Consider the following 12,665-nt stretch of genomic DNA (forward strand, 5'->3'; position numbering starts at 1 on the left):
CTCTTCGGTCCCTTTTGAACCTTTCCCCTCTCACCTTATACCTATCCCCCTCTAGTTTTGGACTGCCTCTACTCTGGGGAAAAGACATACAAATGTTGAGCAGCCAGACAAAATGAAAAAGGAATAAAGTGTTGAGCCCCAGGGAAACAAAACAAATTGTGGCTCTCGCGTTTCTTTTTTTCGACTGGCATTTGGACACTGAAAATCTGTCCGTTGCACCGGCAACTCCACTTGGCATACTGCGCATGCTTCTCAGTGTCAGCAAGCACTGCGCATTCTTCTCGGTGTCAGTAGAATACTGCGCATGCTCTTTGCTGTCAGCGGGAACGACGCACGACATTGTTTTGATGGGCCAATGGAAAGTGCTGGAGGACCGGAAGGAGCCTGCCCCCATTGTCTGAATGCGGAAGTTGGATCATGAGTTTGTGTTGGTGCCGTTGCTGCTCCTCTCTCTCTGAATGAAGATTGAGCCTTACCCCAACTGCAACTTCTTTCCTCTATCCAACATCTGTGAGTACAACACATTTTTCTCACCCCCTTTTCCATTCTCGTGTTCAACTCGACTTTCAGCAAAGTTGGTTCAGGTCTGTGTCTTAATTGGCAAACACATGGCAAATACAGTAACACAGTGTGCAGTTGTAGCCTTTCCTGTGAAATAAAAGCAGAAAGGAGATGCAATGTTTAAATGGTGATATATTGGGATGTGGAGCAAGTGAGGACTGCAGATGCTGGGGATCAGAGTTGAAAAGTGTGGTCCTGGCACAGCACAGCAGTTCAGGCACCATCCGAGGTGCAGGAGAGTCAAACATTTTGGGCACAAGCACTTCATCAGGAATGATGTGTGGATGTACAAAGGTGCCTCAGCTGCCTTCTACTCAGGCTTTCTACTCCAGTCAATGCCAGTTGTCACAGAGGTGCAGCAAGCAATGATCAAGGCAAATGGTATATTAGCAAGAGAAATTGAGTTCAGAAATGTCTCCCTGCAGTTAGGGGTCATTTAATATATTCCAAAGCTGAGTTCATCTGACTTTTAAATGTCAAATATAGTTATGGGGGAAGGCAAGAATTTTTTAATTAAATATTTTATTGGAAACTTTTTCAAATCCTTTACAAAACATCGAGACACAGAAAAAAACTAAACCAAAGTCCAGAAAGATAGAGGCAATACAACAATGTCATATCACAATGCTATTAATAATGAACTACCTACTACCCTACCAGAACAACCATATCTGCTGAGCTTAAGCTAAACTATAATCAAATTAAATAAAAATTAAATTAAACTGAATGCACATTAACTTAAATTAGATTATATCACATTACTTTATTCTATTTCACTCACCACACCTCCACTGAGGCTCCCAATCCTGTAAGCACAAGTCATTTTCCCAATATTCTTTTCCCCCAATTTCCCCCTCACAGGACCCCACGGGTGCCCAGACTGATTCCCATGGCTGTACCACACCCCTAATTAATATTGCTGAAAAGTCTGCATCAATATAATTTAGAAAGGGCCGCCATGTCTTGTAAAATTATTCCGTTTTGTGGTGCACCATATTTGTGAGGTAGTCTTGGGGGAGATGCTCCATCACCAGCATATGCCACCCCATAAGACCTGGGGGCATTTCTAATGGCCAATTCATTAAAATGTGCTTCCTCGCACAGTGGGTAAGAATGTTACACAGTCTCTTCCCGTGTTCCCCCAGAGAGAGCAAATTTGGCAACCGCAAAAGAACTTCAATCCTCAGGATGTTCTTACCAAGCACTCCAGTATCTTTGGATCTTACAACAGTGTGGGAGAATGCCTATACTAATTTTACATTTGGGACACCCTGGTGACGCTCCTCTCTTGAACTTAGCTAGCCTTTCTTGCGCCAAATGAGCCCTGTGTAAAATCTTCAATTGCATGACCTCTGCTTTGTTACATATTGAAATTTTCCTTACGTTTTCCCATATATCTTCCCATACTTCCAATGCAATATCCTCTCCTAGCTCCCGATTCCATGTCCTACAGAGTCCCTCCACATCCCAAAGGCACATCCCTTCTGTAAGTGATGCAAAATACTAACTGAAAGAGCACCCGTACACCGGAGCACTCTTTTCTCCACATGTGGCCTGTAAAGCTGAGCCAGGAGCGTGGTCTTCCTCTGCATATAATCCCTTACCTGAAAGTACCGGAAAACGTTCCTATTAGACAATCCATACTTCTCTCTTAGCTGGCTAAATAACATGAAGATCTCCGCCTCAAATAAGTTTCCCAGACAGAAGATTCCCTTATTCTCCCATGACTTAGAGCCAGAGTTCATTGCCCCAGATTGAAATCATTGGGCTCCCGCCAATGGGGTAAATGACGAGGTCTTCAGCCAATTGCCCTTGTCTTGCCTCATTATCTTCCAGGCTTTCACCGTATTTAAAATGATTGGACTCTTACACTGCTCAGTCACAGATTTCATCTTATCCATGAATAATAGATTAACTAGGGGACTGCAAGGCTTCAATGTCAAGCCAAATCGACCCTGAACCCCCCTGTGCCCAGTCACCCACATATGCTAACAAAGCACTTATTTGATATCTCCAAGTCTAGAAGGTCCACTACCACCACCAACGCCCCCCCCCCCTCCACCCCCCCACCCCTCCAACCCCCCACCCCCCGTTTTATCCTCTCCAGTAATTGTACACAGTTAGCTTTATACAGCTGGTGGAAGGCAGGGGTAATAAAAACTCCCAAATACAAAAAACCCTTTTGACGACCATCTAAACAGGAACTTCATTCCATCCTTCAGATCAGGCACCTCCATTTATACCCCCCACTGGCACGGCTTCCGATTTTGTAAAGTTGATCCTGCAGCCCGAAAAACTCCAGATACATTAATTGTTTGAATCAATTGAGGAACGGACTCCTCCGGATTGGCCAAGGAGAAGTGGATGTCATCAGCTTATAGGGTGATCTTATTCCCGCCCATTCACACCCCTGGCCCCATTATTTCAGGATCCCTCCTGATAGCCCCAGCTAATGGCTCAATTGCCAAGGTAAATAGCAATGGTGAAAGAGGACACCCCTGTCGACTACCTCTCCCAATATTAAAGTTATCTGACTTAGTGCAGTTTGTGATGATGGTTGCCTTAGGATCATTATGCAACTCCACCACCCATCGACCAAAGGATCCCCCCAAACCAAAACGCTGTAGGATCCCAAATAGGTACGGCCATTCTATCTGGTCAAACGCCTTTTCTGCGTCTAGGGAGACACCGAACCCGGGATCAATCTTTGCTGGCATACCTGCACTATGGTCAGTACCCTCCTGATATTGTTGGAGGAGCTACAGCCCTTGACAAAACCCGTCTATTCATCTTTCATAATTTAGCGCAACACATTTTCCAACCTCAGGGCCAGCATCTTGGTAACAATTTTAAAATTTACATTCAACAGTGAAATGGGTCTGTGTGAAGCACATTCTTCAGGCTCTTTCCCCTCCTTTAAAATGAGGGAGATATTAGCCTCCCTAAGAGAGTGCGGAAGACAATCCTGTGTATATGAATAGCAATACATCCCCAGAGGCGGCTCCACGAACACATTTATGAATTCCTTATATAATTCACTTGGGAATCTATCTGACCCCAGTGGGATGCTTTATTGCTTCCTGCACCTCCTGTATCGTAATAGGCCCATTCAACAGGGAAACCTATTCTGCCTTTATACTGGGGAGGTGCAGGTCCTCAAAAAAGGACTGCATCCTCGCTGCACCGTGTTCGTCTCCCTCTGACCGATATTACTGTGCAAAGTATTCCATAAATCTAACATTGATCTTCTTCAACTTACTGTGCCAGCCTTCTCTCTAACAGACATAAAAGATTGGGAAGCATTTTTCTTTCTAGCCAGATATCGACTTGGCTTATCTCCAAATTCAAACAATCTTTGTTCAGCAAAGGAGACCCTTTTTTCGCCACCTGTGTGTGCAATGAGTCGAGAGCAGTCCGGAGAGCTGCAGCTTGACCAGAGAAGGCCTATTATAATATGCTTCCTCAGCTATCTGCAGCCGGGTCTCCAGCATCTGATTTTGCTCCTCCCTCTGTCTCCTTCCATTTGTTGAATACGAAATAATCAGGCCTCATAAATATGCCTTAGTGGCCTCCCACAGTATTGCTGGATTACTGGCCGTACCTGGGTTGATATCCCAGAAGGCCTTGAACTCTCTTCTGCTGTACTCAACGGATTTGCTACGCCTTAACAGGAATGGGTCCATGCACCAGTGCTGTGCATCCATTCCACCACCCTTGACTTTACCATCTAAATACACTGGCACATGGTCCGAGACACCTATATTGCCAATTTCACAAGCCAATGTTCTGTTCAAGCAATCCAATGGCATTAAAAAGTGTCAGTTCCCATGTGGCACTTGTGTGGGTTGGAAGAGAAAGTAATGTCTCTTCCATTAGGGTGGAAATGTCTCCACACATCCACTAACCCCAACTCCTCGCACATGTCCACCAACTGCTTCAGTTGTGTCGGTGTATCTGCCTGGCCCCTTGGCACCCTGTCTACCTCGGGATCTATTAGGCGATTAAAATCTTCTCCAATGACCATGCGGCGCACCCTAGACCTATTAATTTAGCAACTGCATCAATTAGAAATTTAAGAGGGTGCACCGGGGGACGATATACATTCAGGACGCCATACTCTTCTCCATGTGGGCGGCACGGTGGCACAGTGGTTAGCACTGCTGCCTCGCAGCGCCAGAGACCCGGGTTCAATTCCCGACTCAGGCGACTGACTGTGTGGAGTTTGCACGTTCTCCCTGTGTCTGCGTGGGTTTCCTCCGGGTGCTCCGGTTTCCTCCCACACTCCAAAGATGTGCAGGTCAGGTGAATTGACCATGCTAAATTGCCCGTAGTGTTAGATAAGGGGTAGATGTAGATGTAGATGTAGATGTAGGGGTATGGGTGGGTTACGCTTCGGTGGGGCGGTGTGGACTTGTTGGGCCGAAGGGCCTGTTTCCACACTGTAAGTAATCTAATCTAATGTGTTAGAGCTGTAAGAATGATGGACCATCCATGTTCATCCTTAATTTGCTCAATTACCTGGACAGGAAGGTTCATTCTTACCAGTATAGCCACTCCTCTACACTTGGAGCTAAAGGAGGAGAAGAATACCCTATCATAACACCCTCCCCCCCCCGCCCCCGCCCCCGCTGCAGTTTTAGATGTTCCTTATCATTTAAATGTGTCTCTTGCAGCAGGGCGATGTCCACCCTTTCCTTTCTAGGGCTTAACAGCATTTTTTTAATGGGGGAATGGCTCCCTTTTACATTCCAGGTGCACCACCTGAACGAATCAGTAGCCGTGGTCATCCAGGGCAGCCTGTGGTTATCCAAGAGGAGGAAGCTTATCTGAGGTGTGGTGAGCGACAAAGACATTAACTCTATAAAGTCTAAAAACTGCTCCTATTAAAAACTACTATAAATAAAAATCTAACAACCATAGAAAACTTAAGCAAACACTCAAATAACCCCAATTATGTAGAGAACTCCCCCCCCCCCACCCCACCCTTGCCACCATCCCGGCTCCTTCCCGCTGAGGCTGTGCCCCAAGCGCCAGGCAATTCACAGATTGAAAAAAGCATGTTATTTACATTCTGAGAGTTAACAATGGTTGCCCATCTCCCCACACCCCTTCTCCATACATCTTAACCATAGATATAGCCACCCCAATCCAAAAACAAAAGGACAGCAGTGAAAAAAAGGCCTCAGACAATACCTAACCGACCGTTTTACTAAATAATGCCAGTTTTACATGAAGGCAGTACATATAAAGCCGATAACCACAACAAAAAGGGGCAAAAAGTAACATTGTCTGTCATGATGTCCCGCCTTCTCCCCGACCTGAGTCCTTTCATTCAGTGAATTCACAAAGCCCTTCACCTTTTCTGTTGAATCAAAATTATATACCGTCCCTTCATGAGAGAAATGCAACACGGCCAGGTACCTCAAGTAATATTGAATGTTCAGATCGCTTAATTTTCTCTTAACTTCATCAAATGCTCTTCTGTTCTTAATCCAGGCTCCCGAGAAGCCCTGAAAACACATTATTCTTGAGCCTTTGTGCATTAAGGCCTCTGGATCTCTTACCAGTCTTCTTGCTGTTTCAATCACTAACTGTTTTTCTTTATAATGCAGGAGTTGCACGAGGACCGTGCGGGGGCACGGGTCCGGCCCTGACCGCATTTCGATCAAGTGGGCCCGCCCCACACTCAACAGACCCGACTCCGACTCCAGCCCCAGGAATCCAACGAGGTCTTCACCTTCCTTGCATTCCGGAAGACCCACGAGCTGTAAGATTTTTCTTCTACTTTTGTTTTCCAGGTCGTCGTCCACTTGCTCCTGAAGGACCCGAACCTGGTCTTCCAGCGTTTGGATCCTTCCTCCTGAGACCTCTGCCACGGTCTCCGATGCCACGGTCCTCTCCTCCACTGCCTATTCTCTTCGGGCCAACATTTGAATTTTCTGTTTATGCTTTTCCAGCGTGGCAGATAGTGGTTCCACTGCTGCTTCAATCTTTTCTCAGAGTTTGCCATCTCCGAGAGTAACTGCTGCTGCCCCATTAAATCCAAAGGGACTGCCCTGGGAGTTTGAGCATTGGCTCCAGGCACCCTCAATGCAGTAGGGGAGTGCCCTGCCTGCTGCACTCCTGTCGGCTCCTTTCCTTCATTTGCTTTCATTCTGGTCCTAAAGCTGTCAAACCACAATTATAGCAGCTCCAGATGTTCAGTAAGTTTCTATTAGCAATTTGTTTTCTCTTACAGATGGTTAATGAGGTGGGGGGGGGTGGGTAGGGGGTAAAGGTCCACCTTGCCGGGGGTATGGCACAGAGCCCAGCACAGCAGACCACTCAAACCACCGCCATCTTGGATTTCCAAGAAAATGGTTTTAAGACCAGTACAGAACAGCTACAGGGTCATACAGCACAGAAATAGACCCTTCAGTCCAACTCGTCTATGCTGACTATGTTTTCAAACCCAACTAGTCCCATTTGCCAGTGATTGGCCCATATCCCTCTGAACTGTTCCTATTCATGTGCTTTTCCAAATGTCTATTAAACATTGTAACTGTACCTGCATCCACCATTTCCTCTGGACACCCATCCACACAAACCACTCTCTGTGTGAAAGAAATAGAGCTCTTCATGTCTTTTTTAAAATCTTTCTCCTCTCACCTTCAAAATTTGTTCCCTAATCTTCAAAGCCCCACCCTAGGGAAAGGACACCTGCCGTTCACCTCATCTGTACCCCTCATGATTTTATAATCCTCTCTAACATCACCTCTCAATCTCCTCTGCTCCAGTGAAAGAAATCCCAGTCTATCCACCTGGCTGTAGGTATATTCATATCCAGTTACGATCTGTTCAATGCTGGTGCAGGCTCAAAAGACCAAATGGCCAACTCCTGCTCCCAATTCTCTCACTCTGTGTGCAGGACAGCATTGGGAGATTGGGAAAGGGGAGAGGTAGATACCTTGTATGTTTTTATTTTTAAAATGCACTTGATTCCCACAAATAAATGCAACAGGTACAAGTACAGCACATGCAGTATTCCTCATTGCAACTTCAAGGTTTTGTGTCCTCTTCTTCCATATTGGCTCCAGCACATTCGGCTTCCTTCCCGTCCCCCGTCCCCTCCCCCCCCCCACTCCCCCCGCCCCCCCATCCCCGCCCTGAGCCGTTGATGCTTCCATTGTTTATAAAATCAAGAGAGGCATGGATAGGGTAAATAGACAAGGTCACTTCTCTGGAAATCCAGAACTAGAGAATAATAGGTTTGAAGGGGAGGGGGGTGGGGGAGATTTAAAAGGGACCTAAGGGGCAATTCATGCAGAAGACGGTGCATGTAAGGAAAGAGCTGGATGCTGGCATAATCCTAACATATTTAAAAGGCATCTGGATGGGTATATGAATAGGAAGGGTTTAGAAGGATATGGGCCAAATGCTGGCAAATGAGACGAGATTCGGTGAGGATATCTGGTCAGCATAGACCAGTTGGACCAAAGGGCCTTTGTCTGTGCTGTATATCCAGATGACTCTGGTTTGCCACTTCAGTCTGTTCAGTTTCTCTCTAGTATCATTGCCTTGATGTCTCATTCCAAAACTCCCCCACCCCCGTGGGGGCACGTTAACCATTTTGTGTTTGGTTGTTTGTCAAGAAGCTGAATATTAGGTTCATCCTGAATGTACACACTATATTTTTGCTTCCTAAAATCAGACCTGCTCACTCTCAATAGTATCCCAATGTCGTGGAAGATATTAATTTTCAGGTGGAGGTATCCAAAATTCAGAGAGATGTCAGTTGTGACTGTTTTGCTCTTCTGTCACAGTCAGATCCTGAATCAGTACTTTCATGAGAATTAGAATGGCGTGAGAACAGAGGGAGAGAGAGAGAGAGAGTGGGATGGTGCTTTCAGTTTTGTGGAATAACAAAAGAAAAGAATGTTCTGCAGAAAGTAGAATTGCTAGTTCTGAATTTGTACCCTGGACTGACAGTGATGACTTTTGTAATCTCTTTTCAGAGTATTTGATCTGAAGATGAAGTTTCAAAAGCACACATTTCAGGCTTATACCTGAACCATTGACTCCCCTGCTCTTCGTATGCTGCTTGACCCATAGTTTTTGACTCAGATTCTCCAGCATTTTTGAGCCACTCAATCCATCGGGACTGCAACAATTTTCAACTATGATCCAATTGGTTCCTGTTTCAGTACGTTTTCAGCATCAGTGGGACTGGAAGAGAGACCCTACTGTTGCAGCAACGCACTGAGTGTGGAGCCTGAATCAGCTATCTGGCTGGATAGAGGAATTCAAGGCAGGGAGGGGACATACACACGTTTGTGTACAACTGTAGCTTCGGCCATGGAGAAACCATGGAAGTGTGGCGACTGCGGGAAAGGCTTCCGTGTCCCGTCTGCCCTGGAGACACATCGGCGCAGTCACACCAGGGAGAAGCCATTCTCCTGTCCTGAATGCGGGAAGGCGTTCAGTGATTCCCCTGCCCTGCTGAGGCACCGACGGGTGCACACAGGGGAGAGGCCCTTCAGCTGCCTCAAGTGTGAGAAGGCCTTCAATGATTCCTCTGCCCTGATGAGGCACCAGCGGGTGCACACAGGAGAGAGGCCCTTCCGCTGCCCAGATTGTGGGAAGGTGTTCACTCGCTCCTCCCACCTCGTGATTCACCGACGGGTCCATACCGGTGAGAAGCCCTTCCCCTGCCCCAAATGTGGGAAGGCCTTCAGCGATTCCTCTGACCTGCTGGCCCACCGGCGGGTCCACACCGGTGAGAGGCCATTCACCTGCTCTGTCTGCGGGAAGTGCTTTACACGCTCTTCCGACCTGCTGAAGCACCGGCGGGTCCACACTGGGGAGAGGCCGTTCACCTGCCTCGAGTGCGGGAAGGGCTTTGCTGTCTCCTCCACTCTACTGACGCACCAGCGGGTCCACACTGGGGAGAGGCCGTTTGCCTGCCCCGAATGTGGGCAGAAGTTCACAATGTCCTGCAGCTTGAACAAGCACCAGCGGAGGCACCAATTCTCCCAACAATCCGATTCTGCCAGTAACACTGCTGAGGGTCATCCCCAGGACTGAACCTCCTGCCCTTTCTGATAGTGGGTGCAGTGGGAGAATTGATAGGCTTTTTTGTTTTCTACTGGGGGAGGGGGGTTGGGAGTGGTGGTGGCTCATTGGTTAGCGCTGCTGCCTCATAACACCAGGGACGCAGATTTCATCCTCAGGGTGAAGTCTGTTTGGAGTTTGCACTATCCCCCACCACCCCGTGTCTGTGTGCGTTTCCTCCGCGTGTTCCAGTGTCTTTCCAAAGTCCAAACATGCGCATATTTGGGCGAATTGGCCAATCTAAATAGTCCCATTGTGTGCAGGTGTGGTGCATTAGTTAGGGGTAAGTGCAGAGTGATAGGGTAGGAGAATGTGTCTGGGTGAGTTACTCTTCAAAGGGTCGCTCTGAACTTGTTGGGCAGAAGGGCCCGTTTCCACTTTGCAGGGATTCTATGATTCTGTGAACATTGCTTCCAGTGGGCGCTGCTGCTCATTGATCCCAGGACCCGCACAATCCTAAGATCACAAGACCATTGGAGCAGAAGTTAGGATATTTTGACCCATCGAATCTGCTCCACCATTTGTTAGAGACAAAATTAAAAACTGCAGGTGCTGGAATCTAAAATAGACAAACAGGAGGTTGGGCACGACAAGGCAGGCAGCACCAGGAGGTGGAGAAGTCAGCATTTCAGGTATTATCTCTCAGGACTGAAGAAGGGTTCTACCCGAAACGTTGACATCTCCATCAGAAATGATTTATCAGGATGTTGTTAGAACTAGAGGGCATAGGTTTAGAGTGAGAGGGGAAAGATTTAAAAGAGACCGAAAGGGAATGCTTTTCATGCAGAGTGTGGTGCGTGTATGGAATAAGCTGCCAGAGGAAGTGGAGGAGGCAGGTAGAATTACAGAAGTTAAAAGACATTTGGTTGGGGGCATGAATAGAAAGGGTTAGAGGGATTTGGGCCAAGTGCTGGCAAATGGGACTAGATTAATTTAGAATATCTGGTCAGCATGGACGAGTTGGACTGAAGGATCTGTTTTCGCGCTGTACCTCTCTATGACTACCGGTCCTGATGTAAGTTTAGAATGGAATAACTTTGAATAATTCAATCTTGTTGAATTCACCTCCGGGAAGGTTTCAAATGAACCCCTCCAAGTGATATGATTTAACTACGCCGAGTTGGATAAAGTATCCCATCAAGTTCAACATGAATGCGCAGTTGAAAAAGTCAGAACTCACCCAACCCCAGGTTACAGTCCAACAGGTTTATTTGAAATCCCAAGCTTTGGGAGCATTGCTCCTTCATCAGTGCTGCTCCTTCATCACTTCACCTGATGAAGGAACAGTGCTTCGAAAGCTCATGAGTTCAAATCAATCTATTGGGTTTGTCACCTAGTGTTGTGTGACTTCTGACCTGTCCACCCCCAGCACCTCCACTTCAGAGTTGACGAATGAGATCAGATTTTATTCAGCATGATTTAGTGAGATATTCATCTGGATGTCCTTATGACTGAAACATCGATCCTCCTGCTCCTCGGATGCTGCCTGACCTGCTGTGCTTTTCCAGCATCTCACTCTCAACTCTGATCTCCAGCATTTTCAGTCCTCACATTTTCCTGGTTCATGTGGAAACTCAACACTGTCAGAGTGACAGAAACACCAGTCATCGAGTACTATAGCACAGAGACAGGCCCTTCAGCCCAAACCGGTCCATGCTGATCAAAATGTTTGTCAACACTAACCCCATTTCCCTGCACTTGGCCCATATCCTTCTAAAGCTTTCCTATCCATGTATTTGTTGAAACACATTTTCAATGTTGTTAATGGACCTGCTTCAACCACTTCCACTGGCAGCTAGTTCCCCCAGGCGAACTACACTCTATAAATATTTTGCCCTACACCTTTTCTTCCGTCTTTCTCCTCTCACCATAAAAACGCATCCTTGCTCTTGAAATCCTCCCCCTAAGGAAGACATAGCTACCAGTAAGCCAACTCTACCCCTCATGGTTTGAAAATATTGCCTCTCAACCTCCTCTGCTCCAGTGGAAAAACATCCCAGCCTAAATTCTGATTAGATAATAATGGCAGTGATGATTTTGGCTGTGTGTGTGTGTGTGTCAAGGATCTCTCATTTCTAAGGCAATGTTGTGCCTCTTAAGTTCACCTGATCTTAAAACGAATGGCACCCCATTCATTTAAAATGTCCATGTTTTCTGTGCAAAGTCGGTCCTGGTCAGGAAAGAGGCATTGGTGTCTTATATTCCCGTAGACTTCTTGCGACAGGGTTCATCTGCTCTGTTTTGAGATGTATGAGTAAATCTTCAGAACAAAAAAATTAATGCAGCCTTTATTCATGTCTCATTATTAAAAACACTTTCTCCATTTCCAGATGTGATTGAAAAGCTTCTCCCAATGAATCCTTGACTGATAACAGTATTTGTCAGGCTTTTCAAAGTCACTGCAGCTCTGTCACAGCAGAGGGGAAGGCTCTTTCAGACACAACGCGTCGTGCAGAAAATTCTCCCACATTAGTCGAGCAAAGTTGACGTCTTTTTAAGACATTGTGAAACTTGAAAGGGTTCAGAAAAGGTTTGGAAGGATGTTGCCAGGGCTGCAAGGTTTGAGCTACAGGGAGAGGCTGAATACGCCGGTACTATTTGCCCTGAAGCTTCAGAGTCAGCCAGAACCATCTGTTGAATCAGGAAACATCTCTTCCTGCAGTAGCTTCAGACAGACTGCTTGCTAAAACCCAAACCAGGGGAAAAGAATGGGACAACTGCCCTTTCATTGTAGAAGTGTTTTAGAAAATAAAATGTCAAACCCTTTTCCCTGATTGTTGACTTAGCCAGTATCTGTTAACCATTAGTGAAATCCTTAATTCTAGACGAATGAGAAGCTCTGCCTTTTACAACCCCTCCTGAAAATAAACCAAGAACAACATAATCTTCTTAAAGGAGCAGCATCATCACAACAGAAAGCACCTGAACTGAAACATTTGTATCAAAGGGCTGTACAGTTAGCAGGACAAGAAAACAGGTTTTCAATTTCACCAATCAATTTAAATCAGCCCCAT

The 12,665-nt window shown here is 46.4% G+C and overlaps 1 protein-coding gene across 2 annotated transcripts; it reads left to right on the plus strand.

Annotated features, from left to right (window-relative positions):
- Positions 1–420: 420 nt before the first annotated feature.
- LOC140460532 (uncharacterized) lies at positions 421–12,425 on the plus strand. 2 transcript variants are annotated; one of them, XM_072555116.1, is made up of 3 exons: positions 421–510; positions 6,174–6,328; positions 8,556–10,189. In XM_072555116.1, exon 3 carries the CDS (start codon positions 8,896–8,898, stop codon positions 9,622–9,624), a length of 729 nt encoding a protein of 242 aa, XP_072411217.1. In that variant the 5' UTR covers positions 421–510; positions 6,174–6,328; positions 8,556–8,895; the 3' UTR covers positions 9,625–10,189. The 2 variants fall into 2 exon arrangements, 1 of the variants encoding a protein (XP_072411217.1); XR_011954160.1 differs by lacking the exons at positions 421–510; positions 8,556–10,189 and adding an exon at positions 11,982–12,425.
- The last annotated feature ends 240 nt before the right edge of the window (positions 12,426–12,665 follow it).

The sequence above is a fragment of the Chiloscyllium punctatum genome, chromosome 36 (genome assembly GCF_047496795.1).
Source record: "Chiloscyllium punctatum isolate Juve2018m chromosome 36, sChiPun1.3, whole genome shotgun sequence".
NCBI lineage: Eukaryota > Metazoa > Chordata > Chondrichthyes > Orectolobiformes > Hemiscylliidae > Chiloscyllium > Chiloscyllium punctatum.

Bases quoted from the DNA above. Each gene is read 5' to 3' on its own strand.
- LOC140460532 (XM_072555116.1), top strand. From the start codon at position 8,896: ATGGAGAAACCATGGAAGTGTGGCGACTGCGGGAAAGGCTTCCGTGTC.